Raw genomic sequence first — 23,587 nt, 5'->3', positions numbered from 1 at the left:
TAACTTTATAAAATATAATTTTTCAATTTCATTGATTTCAAGTTGGTTTCTTGTTCATAAATTGTTACTAAAATAATTGTTGTTTAGTTTTTCTTAGTTGAATTTAATAAATAAATAAATAAATAAAATCTTCTACAGTATATAACATTTATTTGTTTTAAGAAATAAAATTTCAAAACATTACTTTTAGGACGTGGCAGTTACTATCCAAGAGGTTTATCCTTTGAAGATGAAGATGGGCCATTTGCACGACCAAGGCCAATGGAGCGCAGCCAGAGCATGAGTGAGAGAGATCAGCGTTGGGAAGATCGGTAAAATACTTAAAATTGAAACTACTTTACTCTTTTTATTTTATAATTAGACTTCAAAGCAAAATTTTGAAAAGTGAAATTTAAAAAGTAAAAAACTTACTTGTGTATGCAATAAGTATTTTTATTTAGTCTTTTTTGTAATTGGGGTTTTAAGGATTATTTTTTGATTCTTTTCTTTTTTTAACAGTATAAAGTTATTAAATTTTAACATACATTTTCAGAGAGAGAAGATTTGATAGACCTTATACAGGTAATAACATTTTTTATGAATAAAATTTAATTTTTTATTTGTTACCAAATGATAAATTAGAATATTTAATCTGATATTCTTTTGTACATTTTGATTTAATTGTAGGAAGAGGAAGCAGTGGAATTGACGATAATAGTAATGCTCCAAGGAAGGAAGGTTCTAGGGTTCCCCTAGATAATTGGAGGAGACCTCGAGGTCAAGGAGAAGAAGGGGGGTGGAGGACTGCTGGATCTCGAGGACCAGAAAAATGGAGTAAGTAGAATTTATTTTGTATACTAGTACTTTCTATATATTAACAGGACTTATCATACTGGAAATTATGGATACAGATATTTAGTCTTACAGATCAAAAATAATGTTCTTTATTTAGTTTGATCTGTAAGACTAAATATCTGCATCCATAATTTCCAGTATAATAAGTCCTGTTAATATATAGAAAGTACTAGTATACAAAATAAATTTTAAATAGAGTTAAAAAGGACACAAAGGCATAATAATTAATGAAGTAAGTAGAACTTAATCTTAGGAGAGGAAATGAACAAATCATTAAAAGCAAATTTTATTAACTTTGAATAATTTCATATAATTATTGAAAGTCATTTTTGTAATTTTAATCTATAGTTATTTCACTTGTTTTTGCCAATTAAAACATTTTTTATTTGTATTGTAGAAAAATTTAGAGAAATGATTTAAAATTGAACTATGATTTATTTTTGTTATATTTTTCAGATTAAATTTCAAAAAATAAGATACTTTATTAATCTGTTTTGAATATGATTTAATAACAGTTGAAAACAATCTTAAGCTGATTTTAAATGATAGAACAAATTTTGATGTTATTTTGTGATCAAATGTTTAATTAGTTAGAAATATTTTAATATCTGTATAAAGTAGTAATCAGTATTTATTAAAAAATAAAATACTATGTTGTTAATAGTATAAGGAATTTACAGACAAAAAACATGAAGGATAAATTTTCAGAATTGTAGCAAAGAAACTTAATGTGTTAATGAATCAATGAAAAAGTTAATGCTGATCATAACATTAGGTATATTGGGAATTTTATATATACTGTATTAGGACACTAAATTTAGTTGATGTTTGCAATTTGTTATAGATCTTATTTTTAAAAAACTTTTTAAGTGATAAAAATATTTTACAAATGTAAATAGCATCTATTAATATGCTGAAACCAAACTAATAAAGAATTATATTCATTAAATAATAATTTTTAAATTCATTTACTTTTATAACAGAAGTTGCATAAACTAAGGAAAAATTTGTTTCCTTATTGTCTAGATCTGTGATTCCTAACCTTTTCCATTCATGTAAAAAAATCTTTTATAAAAATATTAAATTTTGTGACTCTAGTTAATTATTGGATCACTATTTAAAATAAAACTCTGAACAAGTGTTTCATTATTATTGATGTTTAATTATTAACTTAAGTTCTGTGAAACTTATTTTAATAATCTAGGAGCAAGGTTAATCAATATAAAAGAATTGAATTAAAATAACTGAACTCATACATTCATAAATGTGTAAAACATTGTGAAATATATAAAAAGGTTAAAGTTTTACAACTTTATAGGACTCAAGTGTGGAATATTTTGAATTGCCTAGGTATAAATTGAAAAAAATTGTTACTTTAAAATTACATTTGTAGCCATTGCAGATTTTTTTTTCATGTACTCATAAAGGTACTCGTACTTAAGTTGAGAAATACTGATTTAGACTCTATTAATATTTTTCTCTCCAACTAATCTGCAATAACTCTTTGCATCAAATTATTTTTCTTGTTCACACTTTATGTGTAAGATTATACAATTGAAAATAAATGAAAGCTGTCATTAATATATACCCAAAAGTCATATTGTAATTGTATTCAGATAGTTTTTAAGCTATGACACAAAGTTACAGTTGTAATGTAGCATTTATTCAATTTTTGTGGGCCAAAAAGATGTGTGTCCTCTCACATGTCATGTGAAGTGATGTTGGAGATTTACAAGTAAACAAGATAATTGATGAAAACTGTAGGGACATGTAAGCTGTGTGAAAACAGAAGTCAAGGCTTTGAGAATTAATAAATTAATCCAGGATGAAATCCAAATCATTTATCATTATCATTTATGACAAATTTTTGTTCTGCTTGATATGAGTTAATTTTAATAGATAGTCTTTGATTATGTATCTGTTTATGTTTACATCTCCAAAGAACGTTACAGTTTTTTTTTTTAATTTATACAAGCACTTATGCAAAAACAATAAACAATCATTAATTCACAGTCTATATGCAGTCTTGCAAAAATAAATGTTAAACATATGTTTTAATATGTTCACAAATTGAAAAAAAATTGCTAATTTAAAATCACATTACAGATTTTTTTTCATATATCCATAAAGGTACTCGTACTTAAGTTGAAAAACACTGATTCTATAATACTTATTTTTATATTAATCTTGAAGAGCCAAGTGACTTAATACATTGACATTTTGGAACACATTATTCATTCAATTTATCTACTAGTGAAGGCATCAACTAACTAATAATTTCACTGGCTAATTTATGACATCTTTTTATTTTAATCACTATTCCCTAAGCCACCTTTAAACTTCTACTACTATGAAGTTTTTGGGTGCTTCAAACTCATATTGACCATTTTTTGAAGTTTCTTCTTCATTTTACAGAAACCCTCTATTCTGGGAGTTGCCCAACTCTAGAATTATGAATCCAAAAACAAGAATAATTATAAGTTATTCTTTTTAAGCTAGGTTTTGTGTTTTAAATTGAATGCTCTAATTCTAATCTGTTTCAAAAATTTATACATTTCTCATAGTTTCTTCCAAAATTGTTTGATTCTGTGGATAATTAGAGCAAAATCACTGGCATACATAACCATATACATCACATCAGACTGCATTTGCTTCAAACATGGTAGGTTCATCATTCCCACATACAATCAAAAATTTGGTCTTTCTGATGTTCATATTTTCCCATACTAGAAGGAACACATGTGCAAACACCATTTTGCTACTGGTGACAAAATGAAATTTGTTGTCACTAAGTGACTGCAAGAACAGTAATTTTTTGAGAATGGGATGAACAAGTTTATTATACATTGTGATAAATGCATTCATAGACTGTGTGATTCTGTTAAAGAAATATTTGTCTTTGTGTTCACTTTAAATTACTTTTTTGATTACCTTATGTACACTGTACAAGACAATTCACTTCTGAATCTAATGTTAGATCTGTTAATTAAGTATAATAAATTAATAGGATTGAATTATACGTTTTGATATATAATAATTAATGAAAGTTGAAATTGTAACTGACAATACATTTGTATATATAAATATTAATAGGTAGGGGGTCATGGCGAAATCAAATGGATAAAGAGAAGAATGGGGAAGATTTGGATAGAGGCACTCATATAAACAATCATGATGATTGTTTGCCTAATGGCCCAAATAAATCCGGTAGCCATCATTCAAATAAGAAATCACTTTGTGGATGGGATGATGAAGGAGATGGTGCAGGTAAAATTTGTTTTCCAAACAGTAATTATTAATTTGTAAACAAAATTTATATTGTGTGTGTGTGTGTCCGTCCATCATTTTACTTTTTAAAGAATTAACTTTTACTTTCCTGGCTGTTATGTATATATAACGAGAGAAGGTATTGGAATCATGTCAGATTTGACCTTCCAAGTTTTTTTTTGCAAATTTCCATGTTTCGAGATCTCCTGAATCCAAAAAAGTAAAAAAAATAAATAAATAAATAGCAAAAAAATTCCGTGGATGGTGTGTTTGTGTTGGCAGCTATTTTGCTTACTATCTCAGGATGGGGTAAAGATTAAATAATGAAATTTGGCATAGTGACCTATATATGAGGAGCATTGACAGGTTGAGAGGGTGAGGAAATAGAAGTCATGGTAGGGCTTAAGAAGATTTTATTCATTTTTGTCCCGACCCTCAAAATTAAGCTTTTTACTGTTTTATAGTAATTAAAAATATAAAAAATTTTATAACAAAATCTGATTGCAGATGGCACCACACAGAATTTTATTTTTTGCTTAATAATATGTTTTTTTAATAAAAACTCATAGCAGTTGGGAAAGTTACACAACTCTCATTGCTAGATTTTTTAAGCATTAAGTGCAATATAGAGTATCTGAGATACACTATATATACTAAACATTAACATGAAGTCACTTATTTTAATATTTAATCCTATTAATATACAACAGTAGATGCCCCAATTATGATATGCCAAGTAGTACTCTGGGCTGTGTGGGACATTTGATTGAAGCAGCTAATTCTTATTTAAGTTTAAAAATGCAGACAAATGTGCAACAGTGTAACATAACAGGAAATTATATAATTCAAATTTCTTTGGTTGGAGTAAGAGTTTTCCTAGTTAGTACTGTATTATCAATATAAAAAATACTAAAATGTTTTAATGGAGCATCAATGCTATGGAAACATCAGTGTTTCATAAACAATTAACATAACATTTCTGCTTTAGTTAGTTTAAAGTTAGAAATATTATGACATACTTGTTTTTAAGTGTGATAAAATATTTCTAGCTTTAAACTAACTATAAGAATGTCACATTACACTTGCCAGATTTCTGGAACATTGCTAGTTTCCATAATAATGGGGAATCATTTCCAAAAATCTGCCTGAAGATGAATTCATAAGTGCTTGAAGTGGTTTTCTGTGTATTTATTTAATAGTATTTAATGACATTAAATGCATTTTTATGCTTTTTATGGTTATATTTTGTGGTATTTCCAAATACTGTCAATCTGAATAATCCACAGAAATGTAGATGAATGTGTAAAAATGCATTATAAACTTAGTATAGTTTCAAATAAAATTGGTGTACATGCTGTGGAAATGATTTCAAGAAACAGGAACCATTACCATTACATCATGCCAAGATTGACCAAGATCAACAACCTCTCACAAAGATCAACTGGCTTTCACTGCCATGTCATAAGGAGATAACAGCTAGACAACTATCTCATGAGCTTGCTGCCATTGGAACATTGGTATTGACGTAAACTGTGTATAGATGAGAAGCTTTATGTAGATGACCACTGGTCTCTCTCTCCTTGACTCTTCCCATAAGAAAGTCGATCTTTCCTGCTGCTATGAGCATCTCTGGATACAAAACTAATGTGCCTTTGTTATGTTCTTAATCAGATATAGGTTAAATATACTAGTGAATTTTCCAAAAAAAAATTGCCCCTAATACAATCTGGAGAGAGTGTAGCACATGCTATCAACCCTTAAACATCAGGGAAATTTACCTCTGTGGTGAACATAGTATCCTAATCTGGGGAGATATCATGATGGATAGCCCCACACACTTCTCCACATTTTCAAGAGAGGAACTTTGACTCTCAACACTAAAGAGATGAGACTTTTTAGGGGATTCCATTGGCCCCAGTTGCAATTTTATGGATGACAATGCTAAGTCAGAGCTCATCTGGTTATGGATTTCTTTGAAGAGGAGGATATTTGCAGGATGGAGTGGTCTCTGCACCTAAACTTGATTTGTCATATCTGGGATAATCAGGAAAGGGCTATTGCATCATGTCAGCCACCTCTCAGGACCCACCAAGATCTAAAAGTTGGGTTTATTACCACAAAGTCTTTGTAAACAGCATGAATCTCCTATTGTGGGTGTTGTATGGCTGTTGGGGATGACACATGCTCTATTAGCTGCTAACTCTTGTTTTAGGTATTAGGCACTGTACTTCATGATGTGAGATAGGTACATACAGTGCTCCACAAAAGTATGGAACCATTCAAAAAATTGGTCTTTTGAGGTCAGAACATGCACTAACAGATAGAAATAGATATTTTTTACACATAATTCAACACTTAACTTTAAAAACATAATTTTAGGAAACTAATTTGTGGCTGACTGTGAAATAGCAAGGAAGTCAATTTACATACTGCCACATAAGTATAAAACTGCCATCTTTCTTGAAAGTTTGATGTGTGAAAGTATTTTTTTTTTTTCATCATGCCTTGTGGTACTCATTTAACAGACTTTAAGAAAGGACAAGTTGTAGCTTTCAGAAGCACTGATTTAAGTTATCAGGCAGTAGCAAACAGCATCAAATGTTCAAAAATGGTCAAATTTTATGCATGGATGCCATGGAATTAATAATTCATCTGTGGTCTTGCAGGGTATGCTTTGAAGGACATCCACTTCTATGCTTTGGTCCATAATTTGCAGATTTGACAAATAAAGCATTATTTGTCAAATCTGCAAATTATTATCAAATTATTTGGATTTGGCATTTATTACCTGTCACATGAACAGTGCTGACTATCAACAAGTTCTGGAGAACAAATTGCTGCCATACAAACATAGATTCAGAAGAATTCCTCTTATTTTTTAACAGGACAATGCATCTATCCATGTATTGTGAGATACAAAACAGTGGTTTGAAAATAAATGAATTGGCCAGTTTGTTCTCCTGATTGCAATCCTATCGAAAACGTTTCGGGGGATCTTGGTTGACCGACTTTATGACCAAAATCATCAGTATGCTGACATTGAACACTTAAAACTAGCATTTTTCACTGCTTGGAACTCTGTTGAGGCATTGTTCATAAAAAAAACCTTGTTGATAACATGCCAAATTGCATTTTCAATGTTATCAGTAAAGGAGGTGTGCAAATAAATTACTAAATTAAACTATTTTGTAGTATTTAATTCTTTTTACATTCATTTACTAATCGATTCTATACTTTTGTGGTGCTTAAAATCAGTTTTTTTACAATTTCTGCTGTTTGCTGCAATATAGGAAACTATGAGTTTTGACAAATTATGTTTTCATAAATCCTGAACAATATAAGTAAGGTAGCTATGTCATGCGTGTAATTCCTAACTTTCTTATAGTAAATTTGCAGCGGTTCTATACTTTTGTGGGGCACTGTATATACAATTTTCATTTTGATTCACTGAATACTTTTTTAGACAACCTAAAATTTGTGCTTGTTTCCTTAATTTTGGACACCAATATAGATATGGTCATTTTATCTTACATTCAAACATTTCTTGTAGATACAGTTATATAAAAATTAGTTTTACCATTTAAATATTGAAATTTGTATCAATCCAAGGATAAGTTAGATATACAAGTGAGTTTTCCAAAAAGACCCTAACTCAATTTCAAAAAATTGTATTTTAAAAAATGTAAAAATTTCACGAATATACAATTTTTTTTTTTTTTTTTTGTATATTCTTGATATTTTTATATTTTTTAAAACAATACCATTGGCCAAGCTTTAATTTTTACTTTAAAAAAATTGTAGTTATGGTCAAAAGGACCATAACTACAATTTTCTTATTTTCTTAATTTTCTTAGCACAGCAGTATGGATGACATGCACAAATTTAATTTAATCCTGAATTTTTACCTGTAGTGTTTGTTTATGCCAAATGTACCTGAAATGTAATGAAATACATCATTAGAACTATCAGATACTTATACCATATAATATCTGAAATGTAATGAATATATTATATGTAAAAACTGTTTGTTCTCTTATAAATTTCAAACTTTTCAATAGGTGATCAATTACCAGAATGGAGCACGGAAGATGATGTTGATGCAGATAGAGTTGGAACATTTGATGCCTCTGGTGCCTTCATGGAAAACAAAGTAAAGATTTTTGATTCTCTCTTAATTACTTTTATTTCTACTGTTGTTGTTATTAATTATAAATTTAGAAACAATATTTTAATTTTTACATGAACTAAATCCAAAAAACCAACAGAAATGGTAAAAAAGAAACTCACACTAGTAAACATTTAGTTCCCTTATTTCATAAACATAGTTGTTTGTGTATTTATGAAATAATGTAGCAGACCATATGAGTGCAATATCATTATCACTGAACCGACAATAAGTAAATAAGTAAGTTTGTTGTAATAGGGTTAACCTGTTACAAGGGGGTTTCAAATAATAACCAACTGCACTTTGTTTTATCTTATTATAATATATTATTCCACTATCATAACATCTTATCTGTTTTCTTTGATTATACATTTTTGTAATAGTATAAACTTAAAATTAAAAGTTGCAAATCATACTACTCAGTTACAAAAAACTTATTTGATCTGTTTATAAACTATTAACAATTATAATTTTTGACAAATGATAAAATAGATATTTGATTTGTTTGTTAATGTTCTTGTTCAACACACAGAGGTGGTATCTAAATTAAACTTCAGTGCCTCCTTACAAAAATAAAACTTGTACATTTTGGAAAAAATCTTACACCTATGGTACAGCTTTGTTTTCTTGAAACAAGCAAATTCCAAAAACATTTTGTATCATTTGAAAACTTATGGTTTAACAGACTCTAGTATAATGATACTTTCACTTACAAGTGTCTATCTTAAGAAAAATTTAATAGCAACTTTCGTAAAAAATTAAGTACATTTCAAATTGATTCTAAATTTATTGCTAGCTCCTTCTCGACACACCACTTAATTGAACTACTTCATCAATATTAATATCCATATGAATATATTTTGTTATCCGCTATATAGTAATCATCTCTTACAATTGTTTTGTTACCATTGAGTTTTTCTTGTTTAATTATTACTAGTAATTTTTTCTTCTCATCCTTGATCTACATAAGTCCGTAGTAAGTATTATTTTCTTCTTCTCTTCACTGAAATTATCTTTCTTTCTCCAGAATTCATTAAGGATTAGATTTCTATTAAAAAGGAGTCTAATGATATTTTCACTAAGTCTAGTTTTGCCATTGGATAATCTAACCAGACTTTCTATGTAACTAATAGGATTCTGAAATCCTTTTTTATAAACTGATTAATTTCCTTTACATGATCAGACGAAATAAATGGAAACTTTATAATTATAATAATTTTGTTATTTTGCTTGTTAACTGACTTGTCTATTTCAAATTTCAACATATCTTGTATTTGACAATTGTTCTCAGATATTTTCTCCACTTCTTCTGTTTTTTGGGACAGTTGTCAACTATCCACGAAAATATTTATTTTCATGTTTCAATGAATTAACCTCTGTTTTAATTCCTTCTAGTTCATTTTGGAGCTGAGAAAATTTGTCCTGTATTAGTTCGTATTTTGATTTTAAAGTGTATTGAGATTTTCCTGTACTTGTGATTTTGTCTTACTGTTTCAAAGTATTCATTAATTTTTGTGGTTTTTGAAATCTCTTGACTGCTCTTGCCAAGATTTTTCTCTATTTGGTGATAATCATCACTAATTAAGTCATTCAATGGATTTTCTTGTTCCTTTTCTTTAAAATTGTCCTTACGTATTCTACCTCGTCCCCTTCTTTGCATATCCATTTGACTCATTTGTTGCGGAGATTGAGGTAAAGGTCCTAGATTTGATTCAATCCTGGCAATTAACAATAAAAATATAATTAAATCCAAGGATAATCTGTTTGCAAATGTCCACTTCTTTAAAACCATCATATTGTAATACTTACGACTTCCAAAAAAAAAAATATGCACTTATCAAGTTCCACTAAAAAATTCATCAACACCTCTGGCAACTAGCACACACCCCCGAGAACTGACAATAAGTGTGGAGTATTTATAAATATAACTAAATATCAGCAATTTAAACTTGTTTTGTGTATGACTACCTCAAAAAAATAGAGCATACAGGTTAAAGAAATGTAATGTTTTTTATAAAATTAAAATTTTTCATTGTGTTTTTATTACGTTGTAGGAAAGTTTATTAGGAGATTTTACATTTTATAAAGCAAGTGTATGTCAAAACTGTTAAATGGTAATTGTTGAATTGTAATAAAAAAAAAATGATTTGATGTGTGAGAAAAACATATTAAACATAAATAAATTACAATTCAAATTATCAAAGAATAAAAAAATTCCTTTTTTGTTTTTTTAATTTTTGTTTAATATGTTGTTCACACACATCAAATCATTTCTGCTTTTTGTAAACCAATAAATCTTTGACATTTTTATTTTAAAATTATGAATTGAAAAATATTAACTGGACTTTTAAATTGATCATTACCTGTAGAAAGCTTTTTATTTAATCTTCTATAAATTACATGAAACCAAGTAACAGATTTGTTCAGATTTTGTTGTACACATGTCAACTAGTAATCTGAAAGAAGATTATGGCTATAGGCATTTTCAAAATATTAGAAATACATTTAAAGATTAAGAGCTAGTGGCTTTCTTTTTTCAGTAACATATCACACAAGGAACAGTTGTTTATGTAGTTTTTATTAAGGCTCGAAATGCATTTTCTTTAATAAAAACTACATAAACAACTGTTCCTTGTGTGATATGTTACTGAAGAAAGAAAGCCACTAGCTTTTAATTCTTTAAAGTATACAAAAACCAGTAATGGAAACCTAATTAAACCAGAAATACAAATAGAAAAACAGTGCAATAAAAGAAAGCTAAACAGATACATGACAAAAAACACAGTGTTTAAATCAGATGTCATGTCATTGTAACATTTAAATAGTATATCACACACTGTAACCCCATGGTGTCCTGTTAATATAATAGTTAATTTTGCATTAACAAATTGCATTGTATGTCTTTTCACATAAGATTTATATAGAATTTTAATATTTAGTGCACCATTTCAACACAAATTAGTTAATAAATTTACAGTATTAAATTATTGAAAACAAATCAGTTTAAAAGAAACAAAAAATATGCTTTAATGGAGTTAAAAGTAATATGAAAAAAATAATAATTTCATACAGAAACAAAATTATTATATATGGACAACTAGCCTGAAAGTATTTGTATATATTTTTATTATTACTTTCCTGGCTGTTATATAGAGGGAGAGTATGGTGATTTGGCAAAAAATGACCCCCCCCAGATTTTTACATATTGGGTCAAGAAACATCAAAAAATGCAAAAAAATTTGAGGGTAATTTCTGTATGTATGGATGTGTGTGGACAATTTTGTTCACTATTTGAAGCTTAATAACTCCTGTGCTTTTTGTCAAAAATTTCCAAAATTTTGCAGGGAGGTTTTTTTTATTAGGGGGATTGATGCTATTAAATTTTGGTGGGGTATTAAAGGTCAAGGGGGTGAGAAGATAATGAGAGTCGTGTATCTCCAGTACAGTTGGGCTGGTTTTTTTTTTTTTTTTTTTGTTACTTTAGATTTCATGAAAACATTTTGTTTCTTTTACTAATCAAATAATTAAAATTTAGTCATTTCTAAGAATTCAATAGCTTGAACCTCTTGCAAATATCACATAAAAAGGAAGTAAAAACACAAATTTTTGTATTTTATTTTTAAACTTTGTTCACCTGAAGATGATGAACATAAGTTTGTTGAAAGTGCTAATGAAAATTAAAAAAAACTGTTAATGCTACATTCAATGTGTTTTTACATTTTTAGTGCACACCACTATAGTGGTGAAGTGCTTATGTTAGGACTTTGTCCATTTGACAGATTTCCAGGTGCATATTTAAACATTTACGTCTATAAACCACATTCCTTACTGTATATTCAGTGAAAAATTCTTCTGAACAACTACTTGATTCCAAGAATTTATAAAATTTATTTTTGATTTATTTGATTTGCTTTTGTGAAGCATGCTATCAGATCAGCTTGATCACTCTTGTTTTTTTTTTTTTTTTTTAAAGAATTTTATTAAATGTTTGATTCATCCAGTTTCTGTTTTCCAGTTAATCATTTCATCCTCATTTAAATAAAGCATAGTTTACAGTCAGATTTATGTTGTTTTGTAGTTATAAACTTATATTTGATAAGCAGATTGAAATAAGGTGTAAGACAAAGTTTAATGTTATCAATTTTGTTAGAAAAAATTATTAAAATTATTATGTATATAAAAAATTTGATTAAATTTGCTTTGATGATGATGATGATGATGATGATGATGATGATGATGATGAACTATTTAAAATGTTTTTCTTTTATAAGATTATCATAGTTATATAATATACTCAAAAATATAATTCTTTCATAAAATTTAAATTTTAGATCTATTATTTGAATACTACTAATTTAATTAATATATGTATGTATATTAGGGTCACGAAAACTGTTCTGAAGATTATGACAGTGCTCAAGATGACTCTGGGGGAGAAGAAGAATCTTCAGTAAGAATTTTTTTCTTCAATATCTTGTGTTCAAGATAAGTTATACTTACTGTTAATTAAGAATTAAAATTATCATCAAAAATAACAAATGTTTTTGAAAATTTTTAAACTTTTCATTTTATTTGACAGAATCAAGATAGTGTTAAATTAACAACAAAGTCCATCAGGCCTTCTGATGAGAAGTCAAAAGTAGAAACAAACTGTGTTCAATTATTAGATAAATGTAAGACAGAAATATCAAAAGATCTTGAACATAAAGAAATAAAAATTGTGAATAGTGATCAGTCATTTGTAGATAGTGCAAAAGATCTTAATTTGATTAACGAAAATAAACTTAGTCCTAAAAATGAGCGGACATGTACAATTGAATCAAATTCTGTTGGTGCTATTTTAACAAATGTAACTAAACAGATGCATCCTGCACTTCAGAGACCTCCAGTGAATTGTTCTCCAAATCATAACTTTCATGAAATAAAAGAAAGTAATCATTCATCATCATTAGTTTCAGTTCCATCACAACCAACAGAAGAAGATAATTTTGCTCATTTAGAAAAGGCAACGGAAAACATGGTTGCAGAGTGGACAGCTGAGGTAGGATTTGTTGAATTTATTAGCCAATTTGTCTTGAACTTAAAATATTAATTAAAATTAATAAAGCTGAGACATTTTTATTAATTTTTTTCTAAATTTAAATTTTTATTATTATTATTATTATTATTTATTATTTAATAATGAAAATTAAAAAGTTTTAAAGATATCATTGGTAATTTCATAATTTTCAAAAATAAATTCTAGCAAGTAGCTCTTCATTTTAATCTTATATATTGAAATAAAATTTCTATAAAATAACTTTAGAAAACTTAGATATTACAAATACACAGTCTTTTTATCTGACTAAACATTTTTGAATTTGAAGTTTTTTGGATTTTGGGATGCTAGTCAGGAATTTATAGAAATTATTGCACAGCTTATCAGTATTTCAGTATTCACCAATACTGAAATACTGATCAGCTGTGCTCTTTTTATTTGTTTCTGTTTAATGAGATAAAGATAAAACATAAAAATACTAACCCACTTTTTATTTTTAATAAAGCATTTAGTATACTTCAAACATAAACTCAAAACTAATCTAAACACCTGTACCTTATATGTACACATATAAAAGACGACAAACTTTCTTAATTACATATAGAGAAATATTGTAAAGTACTATTTTTAGTATCTCAGGAAACCGACACTAACTGCGGCCGGTAAAACTTCCATTAACCTAATGGGTGCTTTACGCGGATTCGAGATTAGTTTGCCAGGCCTGGGCTTTTACACGTGCCCCAAAAAAATTAGTAAGAACAACGACAAATATCAAGTCAAAGAAAAAGTTTCAAATATATTTAATTAGTAAATCAAATTTAACTATGTACAAATGTCTATAATCCAAAACAAAATTTATTAATGAAAATCAACAAGTCAACCAGACAATAAAACTCAGCTACTTAGCTTAACTTAATCTTAATTCCCCTTTGAAAATTCGACAAATCAAATACTTAAGAACTATGAACAAAATCTCTTATGAACTAAACGTCTATCCGTCACCTCACTATACTAGGAACCTGTTTCCTCAATCCTTTCGCTATCATCAAATCGAATTCCTCTTTAAACACCTTGGATCGCCTAATTCTCAATCTGGACTTCGCCTCAAATTTTTCCCTCAATAGTACACCTCGATCAGGAATCACCTCGATCGTCTTCGGTTAGCATGCTGGTTTTATGCTGTGAGGTGACGTCACAATTCAGCTAGGTTATTCCCCTTATTTACATACTTAATTTTTCTAACATCAAATTTCTTTCTGGCAGCTTCAATTCTCCGACAAAATCTTATAAACTGTTTACAAAGCATTTAGCACAATTTTCTGGGATGTTTTATGATGGTTTAGTAAGTATTTCTTTTCTAGTGAGTGTGGGGATTCCCCCTCCATTTTTTTTCTGCGGACTGTTCATTTCTGCTGGGCAGCGCAAGTGTGAGTGATTTTTTTCTACGGTGCTCATTCTTTCGTGAGTTGGTTTATTATCTTCTTTTTTGGTTACTAAGAGAGTGGTGGGGAACCTTCGTTCTAACTAAACATAAGCCCCAAACAAAAAATAATAATAAAATAAAAATAACGCTCGGACTCAGTTTCTTACAATATGTAGTCCATTTTAATTTGTCAGTCACAAATGCTTAAAAATATCGGCGAATAGCATGGGCACATTGGACTGGTAGGAAGGCTGAGACGTAATGGCACAGCCCATCCATGATATAGGTTAAATGTGTGTTGTCAAGACATGTTTGGCAACAAATGTGTTCTGTGTGCAAACAAGTTTCATGAAAAACTGCTTTTGGAATTTTGAATAAAAGATTGTGTATTGTATGTAACTTACATTAACTTTAGATTATTTTATAAAAATAAACAATAATTTATTTTTTAAGTTTTTTAAAAAAAAGAGAAGTAAAAAATATTTTTAAAAAGTACCTATAAAATTATTTTAAATAAAAGAATAGTTTGTTTATTATACAAAAAATAACAGTTTTATTGCTATTTATTCCAAAACAAAAGGCAATCATATTAAATATTATTATTATTATTATAAATCTCATATAATTAGTTTAAAAAGTATTTTTTGTACATTGTAGCAGTTTATTTAACTACAGTATATACTGTAAAGAGTTTCAATGAATTTGAAATACAAATGATTAATTTTAATAAATAAACTTATTTATCTAACCTTATAAATATGATCCTTAGCTTGTAAGAATATACACATTTTATTTTGATAATTTATGATGTATACATGTATTATTTTTATCTGATGTTATAAGTATTAGAAATGAGTTTTCAAAATAGGTTTAATTAACATTTACAGAAATAAATGTTAATTAGGAACTATACAAAACACTTTTGTGTATATATTTTGTTAATTTTAAATTTTAGTTACTTATAAAACTAGTAAAATATATTTTTTAAATGTTTTAATATATTACTTTATAAATAGAAATAGTTCATTTTTCTTATTGTCCTTTGTTTGGACAGTCCTGGCATTACAAGGTTTTTTTCTGAAGTTGCAATAAATCATGAAATATAAATTCATAATGATGAAATAACAACTTGCTACAGATCTTATAAGATGTTGCTGGGGCTCAGAGTTTTACTTTCCCAGTAGTAAATTTTGGCAGAATTTCCAAAATAATTAATTTACATAAAATTAATTATTTTGATAATTTATAAATTTGCATAGTAAAAATTTACAAATAATGTAAAACACTTCTAACAAGATTTCAATTTTCCAGTTCTAAAATTTCAATAAACCATAAAAAAAATAAATTTTTCAGAAATATGAGTGATGACTTTGCATATTGTTGTCATTTGTAAAGACTCACAACAGCATCAGAAATCTTTTATTTAGCTCTAATAATGTGTTTTGGTTTATTTACAACCTATACACCCTCTTCAGACTGCATTAAATAAACTGGAATTAGTGTTTGTTAACAAACTACCCAGTTATATCATTAACTTACTAAACAGAAATACATTAAATATTTTGACTGATGCACATCTCAATAAATGTAACTTCAGTGTTCTACAAAACATCTTACATTTTTTAACAATGTTAGTAAATTTAAAAATTTTAGAAAAGCTTAAAGAAGTTAAAAATTTAAAAAGATTTTTATAACAAAATCTCATAACTGATGATGCCATATACAATTTTATTAAGTTATATTGTAATTAAAATTATAAAAATTCTTTTTTAGATAAGATCTTGTAATAAATGGGAAAGTTATGCAACTCGCTGAAACCCTTAAGAAGGCCATTATAAATGGCTCAAAACATGTGCATTGATTAAAAAATTTTTCTAATTTTGAAGTTGTTTGTAGTATATTACAACCAATTTAATGTTTTTGTTTTCTTGTATCAGAAAGCATCAAATTTTTAACATTATCTGCTGGAGATTGCATGCATAACTAAGGAGGTTATAATCAGTCTTATCATTTGCAAAGTGATTCTCTTTGCAGAATACGTATAGATGAAAAATACTTAATTTGATTGTTTTGATGATGCTATTTGTATTTTGATGTAGCTGTTAAAGTTTGTTTCCCTTTTTACAGTAGAATAGAACCAATGTGTGATAATCCATGTGTGGAGGAAAAATAGTTTCATTTTTATTATATGTGGTAACTAATGTATGGAATGTATACTAAAAAATAATTAAATATATTAAAGATTTAAAGAAAAGATTGAAAAATATAAGAATGACATTATTAACAACTGAAAAGATATGCTGTTGGTCAAATTAACTTTAAGTGAAAAATATAAACTTGAATGGAATGAAAGTAATATTTCACAGTGAAATTTAAAAATTTTATAGTGTAAATAATTTTAATCAAATTACAGAAAGCATTCAGTACACTAATGTTAAATTTATCAAAAATATAGAGTTATGCATTATGAAGAAATATTTAAACAACAACATAACACCAGGGTGTAGTAAACAACGTACCCTGTGAACTGATGACTGGTGTATGGCGAAAAAATAAGAGAAAGTTTACCACTAATGTTTTCAAACTCCCCTGAGTTCTTCTTCAGGTGTTAAAAGGAATTCTGATGGAACATAAAACATTTGAAATACAATATTCGATGAATCATTCAAATCTGACACTTGAGAAATATTCACCATGTCACTTATGCGCATTTGTATGGCTATCAGATCTTGACATTTAAACATCAGTGTCAATCAGCACCTGCCAGGCTACTGACAAAAATATTGGTAGCCTGGCAGGCACTTTGAAAACATTAGTGCAAACTTTCTCTTTTGTTTTTTTTGTCGCACATTGGTCCACTGGGTGTGTTGAAGAAATGTTTATTTACACTATAGTATTTGTTAATTTTTCACACTATTGTTCTCTAACTCAAAGCTTTTTCCTGTCCCTTGGAGCTTTGAGTTAGAGAAATTTTACTGTAACTAAATTTTAAAATGTAACAAAAGTTCAGTCAGTTTTAAACCAAATTTTTGCTGATTCTCAGATGTGTCCCTGATTGAATTGTAAATGTTATTGTCAGCTTATTTCACTAACTTATATAAAATTTTGTCAATGTAGCAAAACTTTGCCACTCCTGAAATTTACCTGTAAAATTGTGCAAGTTTTAATATAAATCAAACTCACTTAAGTGACCAAAAGTGAGTGTCCTAAAGTGAGATTTTTCCCATTTGCATGGCCAGCAGAAAAGGAAAATTCTACATTCCTAAACTCAATGTATATATATATATATACTACTTAAAGCACCTTAAACAGAATTGAGCTTTAATTTTTGTAGTTTTGACACAGTTTGTTGAGATCTCTCCAACAGATGACGAACAGATAAAATGAATCTTCATTTACACTTGATGAATTAAATTCATCTTCATAACTAGCCATTTCAAAACCTTTTTATTTTCAGTAAAATATAATAATAATTACTTGCATGAACGAACATTTTCGTATCTCTATCGAGATCTGCTTCAGGTTCGATAATATTCTACCAATGGAATGCCCAGAGTTCAAAAATTAACTGCCAATTAATTCAAGCGTTTGAATTATTTGGTGCAAATTAATTTGGCTATTTATGTTCTACTTCATTATATACATTCACTGTCTGCATACTAATATTTTATCCCAAAATTCTATGAATAAGATGTCAATTTTGTTGTGAATCTTTCTGATATGTATATTTCCATGCATATGATATAGTATTGTTGTCTTTATAATTTATACAGTTCCCTGCTCTGCTGGCTTTGTATATTTCCAATTTTTCAATTCTCTTATATGGTCTGTTTGGAATGATTTCTATATAAGGGTAGCATTCCCTAGGTCGGCATGTACTGTATTTTCCGGCGTATAAGACAACTTTTTAACCCAGGAAAATCTTCTCAAAAGTCGGGGGTCATCTTATACCAAGTGTCGTCTTATAGGGCGAATATATCCCAAATTTTAACTGTAAAAGTCGGGGGTCGTATTATACGCCGGAAAATACAGTATATCTGAGACTGACGCATATTGTTGCCAATGCTGTGGTATTCTTACTTTTGTCTATATCATATTTATGTTCTTTTAATCTTTTTTGTAACGACATTTTTGTTGATCCTATGTACGTACATCAAGTCTTTATATATTCAATGGCGCTTGTGCTGCTACAGTTGTACTTGTTTGTGGTCCTCAATTAAGTGGATTTTTTCATGAAACTTTTTGTTCCAGGACCTTTTGTAATACACAGTTGGAAACAGCTAATCATTCCAAAGCTGCCAGTATGAAAATTACTTAATTACATTAATTAGGGGGAAGTTAATTAACTTGAAAGTTTTGGATTTTTGATTGGATCTAGTGGAAGAGGGATAAAGTTTTGGGGAGGCAACAGCAGGGGGTTCATCAAAAGGAGGGTAGTTTTAGAGGTACCTAAAATTGGGTGGTGGTAAAATAAAAATTTAACGAGTTACAGGGTTTAAACAATTTGGAAAATTTCAAAAATTTTGAGTTACAAGGGATTTTAACAGCTGTTTAACAGATTCTAACAGACTTTATAATGGTTCCAATTGTCTATCCAATGGTCCAATTCATTAAAATGCATTACTAGCTTAATTAGTAGGTACCTTATAGTTAATTGGGAATAAATTAAATAGTCTTCATTTAATTAGCATAATATAGTTCAGCTAACTATATATAAAATAATTTTGCATACTTATGCGTGTATTGTTGGGACATTGCTTTACCTGTTAAATTTTGTCCACTTGTCATACATTTGTCCACTCAAGTGATTGCTTTGACATCAATTGCATGTGGCTTACTACCTATTCTTGAATAATGGAGTTGAACCGTGTGCAATCTCAACTGAACTTAACAACACACAAGACTCACAAAGTGGCCCAGCTGTTGTTTTTGGGCCAATAGAAAACACAATACTGAAAGAGGCAAGTTTCCACCTATGGAAAATACTTGACTTGGTACCTGAAACTTACCAGTGAAATTTAAAGATAGAGGAGCGTAAGGAGATCCGGGAAAGAGTTTCACAGCTACATAGCTGTGTCAGCCAAATATACAGAATCCTTAGGGAACTCAGAACAAAACCCAGCCCTCACTAGTATTTAGTAATGGACAGGGGATCCAACCAACCTATGCCACTATTACCAAAAGTAATAGACCAATTCAACCAAGCTTAACTACTAGGGTGGTCAATAAGTCATTAAACAGCAAACTGCAAAGAGAGGGTACTGTTGGCAGCCATGTTGTCCTGGTTTACATGAAAGAAAATGTGGACCCCAAAGCAAAATGGATATCAAAAAAGTTAAAGACACAATTTTAGATACAATCAAACCTCAAAAACTCCGAATCAGAGTCAAGGCAATAAAGGACGTGAGAAATGACGGATTTTGCATCCAGGTTGGCAGTCAGAAAGAGAGGGAGGTCTTTATGAATGCCATCAAAAATATTGCACGTGTTAAAGACGAAATCAGATGCTCAACATCTATGGGCAAGTTCCCCAGAGTTATTCTGTTAAATGTGCCAAACGCAGTTGAAAATGAATATATTCTCCCCCTATATATATATGAACAAAACAAAGAACTGCAAATAATTGACAAACAAGGTTTGCTATCTGTCTGTCGAGTAAGGACTGTTTTGAATAGAGGTCAGATGAAAAAAAAATTATAGGCACATGGTCATTGCAGTCACCCCAAACATCAGAAGAGCAATTGTAAGTCTGAAACACATATCATTATCATGGGTCAATGTAAAGGCCCATGACTACATTCTCCTAATAAGATGTTATAACTGCTCCGGATATGGCCATTATGCCAAAAACTGTATAGAATATCTCGCATGCAGTCACTGCACAAAGCAGCATAAATACGCAGACTGCAGTCGACTAGATAAACCTCTCTGCTGCATAAATTGTGAAACAGAGAATAAATCCGAAGAAGGCGGCTATAAATTCAAAACAAATCACAATGCATTTGATGCAGACTGCCCAATTACAGTCCGAACAAAGGCATCAATGATTTAAAAAACCAACTATGGTTGCTGTGTGTTACTTTGATTTCTAATAGAGGAAATCAAAGTAACACACAGCAACCATACAACATAAAGCTAAACATACTCCAAATCAATCTTCAAACGGCCAAGACTCCAATTTCCCTCCTGCTTAAAACAGCAGAAGATTGGAAGATAGAAGTTATAATGGTACAAGAACCATACCTTTATAAAGACTTCTTTCCACATTCTGGCAAATGGACGACCTTCCCCCAACATGGGTACACTGCTAAACCAAAGACTGGTATCTTCATCTGCAACCCAAACATGGACACTCAAATTTCTTCCCAACCTCAGTTCTAAATATGCCACTACCATTGCCATACATAGTAACAGTACTAATCCAGCTTTTCTTATGTCAATATATTGTTCTCCACTCTGGGACATTGGAGGAACTGGAAAGAATCAGCTCCTGGACCAATGGTTGCCCATGGCTAATAGGAGGGGGATGCCAATGCTAAGTCCCTTGTGCCATAAAACACCAACTAACCAACCAGCCAATGCTAAGTCACCAGTATGACACAGTGACATAGAGGACCCAAGGGGCCACGCCCCTCTCGAATTTGCCTCCACAAATCAACTTTAATATAACAACACTAGTCTCTTGTCAACCTATCACAGCAGCAGAGGTGACAGTGGGTGGACATGGTGCTTTCAAACAGCAACATGAACAACCTTATTCTATACTGTAGCACACAAGACTATCCTAGTGCCAGTGACCATAGATATATTAAAGCTATTGTAAACCTTACAGGCAAATCTGTTCACACTGACAATTATGTAATCAAAACTAACTGGAACGCCTTTCGTGAACAACTTAAATGCTCCTGGAATATTGAAAAGCCTGTAACAGAGATGGACAAAAAATACATTGATAAGTGCATCACTGACCTAAACAATTGCATAAAAACCTGCTATCACAACACCTCCCACCAAACAAAAGCTGGAACTTCAGTACCATGGTGGGACAGCGAGCTCACAGCTGTAAGGAGAGAGGTTAGAAAGTTAAGAAAGGCATACCAAAAACAACATGACAGTGACCTTTGCAATATCCTTTGTACTGCTTATATCAACAAGTTTAATAACTACAAAACCTTAATTAACCAAAAGAGACATAAAGCCTGGAGGGAGTTCTGTGGGTGGTTCAATAAAACCTGGACCCTACAGATTTATTCTCCCTACTACATTGCCTTCAAAAAACAGTGTAAAACTGACATTCTCTTGCCAATCCACAAATCAGATGGTAATCTAACCACTTCCTTCAGTGATACAATAAAACCATCTTTGACCACCACTTTCCCACTGATAACCAAACTGATGACAAGTGTGCATAAAGAAAAATGGGACTGCTTTAGATTCGCCCCAAACACATGCGACGATCCTCCTTTCACTTACAGAGAAGTTTCCAAAGCCTTTAAAAAGATAAAAATAAAGAAGGCCCCTGGAAAGGATGCATAATGGGCAAAATGACAAAGGAAACCTTTGTAGCACTTCCAACATTCTTTGTAGTACTATATAATCGGTGCCTTCAGATTGAGTACTTCCCTGTTGACTGGAAGTCTGCCTCAGTCAAACTTATACCAAAAAACAGTGAACAACCACCCACTATTTCCAGAGACTACAGACCCATTTCTCTTCTGCCAATCATGGGTAAAATCCTGGACAGACTTATCACCAACCGTATCACCAACCATCTTATGAAGAAAAACTATATCAATAGCCACCAACATGGCTTTGTTCCTGGTAGGTCAACTACCACAGCCCTGGCCTTGATCATTGATTATATTGAAAAGGCCAAGAAAGATGGTAAACACTGTTTTAATTTCCATTGATTTCCAAGGAGCATTTGATAACTTATGGTGGCCGGAAATCCTGTATCAACTCCATGAATATCAATGCCCTAATAACATTTTTAACATCATGAGTAGCTTTCTTGAAGATAGGCACATTGGATTTTATACAAACAATCTCTTCTATACTCATCAAACAGCCAAGGGTTGCCCTCAGGGATCTATAGCCAGCCCGACCCTCTGGATCTAGTTCACAATGACCTTCTGAACATCTGCAACAGGATACTGGGCTTCTTGGTGCAAAGGTACGCTGATGACATGGTGGCCCTCGTTTCTGACAAAAACTCCAGCAATCTGGCACCCCTACGCAAAATAATAATGGACACCATCTACAAATGGAGCACTGATAGTAAACTGCCTATAAATTACAAGTGTAATTACATCATATTTCCAAAAAACACTAGCCTTCTTTGAGCATCAAACACAAGACCGTGTTATTTATTAAACACTTGGCACTTTTCCACTTCTATTAGTTGAAAAATAGTTCCTATCCCTTGTCGGGATTGCTTTAGCGATGGACTTAGGAAGGGAAAGTGTTTTAAGTGTTCTCTTTTCCCTTAGATGTGTTTTTAAGTAGTTTATATCGATAATTATTTTATTAATCTCACCTTGCGTCCTGTCGATGTGCATATCGTCCTGTCGATGTCGTAGTTTATATCGATAATAAAATAATTATCGATATAAACTACTTAAAAACACATCTAAGGGAAAAGAGAACACTTAAAACACTTTCCCTTCCTAAGTCCATCGCTAAAGCAATCCCGACAAGGGATAGGAACTATTTTTCAACTAATAGAAGTGGAAAAGTGCCAAGTGTTTAATAAATAACACGGTCTTGTGTTTGATGCTCAACATATAAGAAAACACGGTTTCAAGAATACCTAAACTAGCCTTCTTTTTTGAAGGCTAGTGTTTTTTGGAAATACGATGTA

The 23,587-nt window shown here is 30.2% G+C and overlaps 1 protein-coding gene across 2 annotated transcripts in view; it reads left to right on the top strand.

Annotated features, from left to right (window-relative positions):
• Window positions 1–23,587, top strand: part of Gyf (GIGYF family protein Gyf) — a 78,663-nt gene that overhangs the window by 31,322 nt on the left and 23,754 nt on the right. For both annotated transcript variants that reach the window (XM_067283883.1, XM_067283884.1), the window contains exons 5-11: window positions 191–311; window positions 533–561; window positions 667–813; window positions 3,928–4,101; window positions 8,160–8,251; window positions 12,648–12,716; window positions 12,846–13,307. In XM_067283883.1, the coding sequence (XP_067139984.1) occupies window positions 191–311; window positions 533–561; window positions 667–813; window positions 3,928–4,101; window positions 8,160–8,251; window positions 12,648–12,716; window positions 12,846–13,307 (1,094 nt within the window). The remainder of the gene's footprint in view (window positions 1–190; window positions 312–532; window positions 562–666; window positions 814–3,927; window positions 4,102–8,159; window positions 8,252–12,647; window positions 12,717–12,845; window positions 13,308–23,587) is intronic.

Source organism: Centruroides vittatus, unplaced genomic scaffold, assembly GCF_030686945.1.
Source record: "Centruroides vittatus isolate TY-2023 unplaced genomic scaffold, ASM3068694v2 scaffold_1015, whole genome shotgun sequence".
Classification (NCBI taxonomy): Eukaryota; Metazoa; Arthropoda; class Arachnida; order Scorpiones; family Buthidae; genus Centruroides; species Centruroides vittatus.
The sequence above is the reverse complement of the archived record's forward strand: the minus strand, read 5'-3'. Positions and strand labels throughout refer to the sequence as shown.